The sequence below is a fragment of the Penaeus vannamei genome, chromosome 38 (genome assembly GCF_042767895.1).
Source record: "Penaeus vannamei isolate JL-2024 chromosome 38, ASM4276789v1, whole genome shotgun sequence".
In the NCBI taxonomy this organism is placed as follows: domain Eukaryota; kingdom Metazoa; phylum Arthropoda; class Malacostraca; order Decapoda; family Penaeidae; genus Penaeus; species Penaeus vannamei.
This window is the reverse complement of record NC_091586.1, coordinates 1,883,821-1,886,612: the sequence shown is the minus strand read 5'-3', so window position 1 is coordinate 1,886,612 and position 2,792 is coordinate 1,883,821. Positions and strand designations below refer to the sequence as shown.

Here is a 2,792-nt window from a genome sequence, read left to right as displayed (position 1 = left end):
GAAGAAGAGAGGGAAAGTGGGAAAGAGAGAGACAGACAGAAGTAAGAGAACGAGAGAGAGAGAGAAAGAAAGAGAATAAGAAAGACAGACAGAGAGAGAGAGAGACAACGACAGAGAGACAGAGAGAGACAGAGAGAGACAGAGATAAGAACAGAGAGAGAACGAGCAAGAGGGAGAGCGAGAGAGAGAGAAAGACAGAGAAAACGAGAGAGAAAGAAAGAGAGAGGGAGAGAGAAAGACAGAGAAAACGAGAGAGAAAGAAAGAGAGGGAGAGCGAGAGAGAGAGAGACAAAGAGAGAGAGAAAGAGACAGACAGAGAAAGAGAAAGACCGAGAGAGAGAGAGAGAGAGCGAGAGAGCGAGCGAGAGGGAGAGCGAGAGACAAAGACAGAGAAAACGAGACAGAAAGAAAGAGAGAGGGAGAGAGAGAGAGAGACAAAGAGACAGAGAAAACGAGACAGACAGAGAGAGAAAGAGAGCGAGAACGAGACAGAAAGAAAGAGAGAGGGAGAGAGAGAGAGAGACAAAGACAGAGAGAGAGAAAGAGACGACCAGAAAGAAACAGACAGAAAGAGGGAGGGAGAGCGAGAGAGAGAGCGAGAGGGAGAAAGAAAGAGACAGACAGAAAGAGCGAGCGACAGAGATAGAGAACGAAAGAGCGAGAGAGACAGACAGAAAGAGAGAAAGAGAGAGAGAGAGAGCGAGAGGGAGAGCGAGAGCGAGAGCGAGATTGAGAGCGAGAGAAAGAAAGAGACAGACAGAAAGAGAGCGAGAGAGAGAGAGGGAGAGCGAGAGAGGGAGAGCGAGAGGGAGAGCGAGAGAGCGAGAGAAAGAGACAGACAGACAGAAAGAGAACGAAAGAGAGAGAGAGAGCGAGAGGGAGAGCGAGAGGGAGAGCGAGAGAGAGGGCGCGAAAACGGCGCGAGTTCCAGTAGCATTGTGGCCGCAGACAGCAATCTCCGTCGTAAAACTGAAGCCGGACAAGTGAGAGTCGCCGGTTCAGATTCTCGGGAGCGATTGGCCATCTCAGCATTTTTATATGTATGTCGGGTCTCTCTCGTTAATTCTAATCCCCCCCCCCCCACTCCCTCCCTCCACTCCTCCACTCCCTTCCTCCTACTCGTACTCCTACTCTTTCTCTCCCTCCTCCTCCTACTACTCTTTCTCTCTCTCCTCCTCCTACTACTCTTTCTCTCTTATTCCTTCTCCTACTCCTACTCTTTCTCTCTCCCTCCTCCTTCTACTCTTTCTCTCCCTCCTCCTCCTACTCTTTCTCTCCCTCCTCCTCCTACTCCCCCTCTCCCTCCTTCTCCTACTCCTCTTTCCCTCCTTCTCCTACTCTTTCTCTCCCTCCTCCTCCTCTTTCTCTCTCCCTCCTCCCTCTCTCTACTCCTCCTCCTCCTACTCTTTCTCCTCTCACCACTCCCTCCCTCCCTCCTCCTCCTACTCTTTCTCTCCCTCCTCCTCCTCCTACTCCCTCCTTCTCCTACTCTTTCTCTCCCTCCTTCTCCTACTCCCTCTCTCCCTCCTACTACTCCCTCTCTCTCTCCTTCTCCTACTCTTTCTCCTCTTACCACTCCCTCTCTCCCTCCTCCTCCTACTACTACTACTTCCCTCCTTCCCCTCCCCAATTCCCTCCCTTCTACCCCTTCCCCTCCACCACGCCCTCCCTCTTTCTCCTCCTCCCACTTCCCTCCCTTCTCCTCCTTCTCCTTCTTTGTCCTCTCCTTCTGTGTCTTCCCCTCCCGTCTCTCTCCTCTCCTCTCTTCTCTAATCTTCTCATTCTCTTTCCTCTCCCCTTCTTCTTTATCCTCCCCTCCTTCTTCTTCCCTCCCCTCTTCTCCATTTCTTCGCTAGCCCCTCCTTCTTACTCTTTCTCTCCTCCTTCTTCCCCCACCCCTCTTCTCCTCACATCCCTCGCTTCCCTTCCTTTAACTCTTTCCCCTCCCTTTCCTCCCCCCATCTCCCCTCTCCTTCCCCTCTTTCTCCTCTTCCTCCTTCTTACCTTCCCCTCTCCTTCTCCTCTTCCCCTTCCTTCTAACCTTCCCCTCACTACCTTTTTCCCTCGCCCCCTCTTCCACCTCCTCCACCCCCACTCAATCAAATGAGATACTTGGCAACCCCCTCACCCCTTCTAGATAAAAAAAAAAATAATAAATAAAAAAAAATAAAAATAATAAAAAAAAATAAAAAGTATCTTAAAAAAGGGACGAAGGTGTTAAATATTCAAATATCAAGACACAAGGGAGATGGTTCTGTCTGGCGGTTCAAGAGCCAGGAGAACCAGGCACCGGTCGTGGCTGGTTCTACCCTCCGCTAAGCCTTCCCTCCCTCGCTCTCTCCCTCCCTTCCCCGAACCCTTTCCTCCCTCCTTTCACCCTTCCCTGTCCCTTCCCTTCTCCCTTACCCATCCCCTCTTACCTGTCCCTCAATCCCTCCATCGCTCCCCCATTTGCCTCCCCCACTCATCACTCCCACCCCTCCCTCCGTCACCTCTCTTCTCATATCTCCCTCCCCCCACCCTCCCAAGACTCCTGTATCCCCCTCCCTCTCCCACCCCTCCATCCCTCTCCCCACCCCATTTATCCTCCCTCCCCCCACCCCACTCCCTTCATCTTCCATCCCTTGCTCCCCACACCCCACCCCTTCCCCACTCCCCCTGTTCCGTCAACCCCCCCACCCCCACCCCCATCCACCCTTATCCCTCCCCCTGTTCCGTCTACACCCACCCCAACCCACCTCCTTCATCCTCCCTCCCTCCCTCCCTCCCTCTCCCATCCCCTCCCCCACCCC

The 2,792-nt window shown here is 53.1% G+C and overlaps 1 protein-coding gene across 1 annotated transcript in view; it reads left to right on the top strand.

Annotated features, from left to right (window-relative positions):
• Window positions 1–215: 215 nt before the first annotated feature.
• The window catches only part of LOC138859885 (splicing factor 3B subunit 4-like), a gene marked incomplete at both ends in the record, with an annotated part of 4,678 nt that continues 2,101 nt past the window's right edge, over window positions 216–2,792 (top strand). The window contains one exon of the mRNA XM_070116222.1: window positions 216–349. Coding sequence (XP_069972323.1) covers window positions 216–349 — 134 coding nt within the window. The remainder of the gene's footprint in view (window positions 350–2,792) is intronic.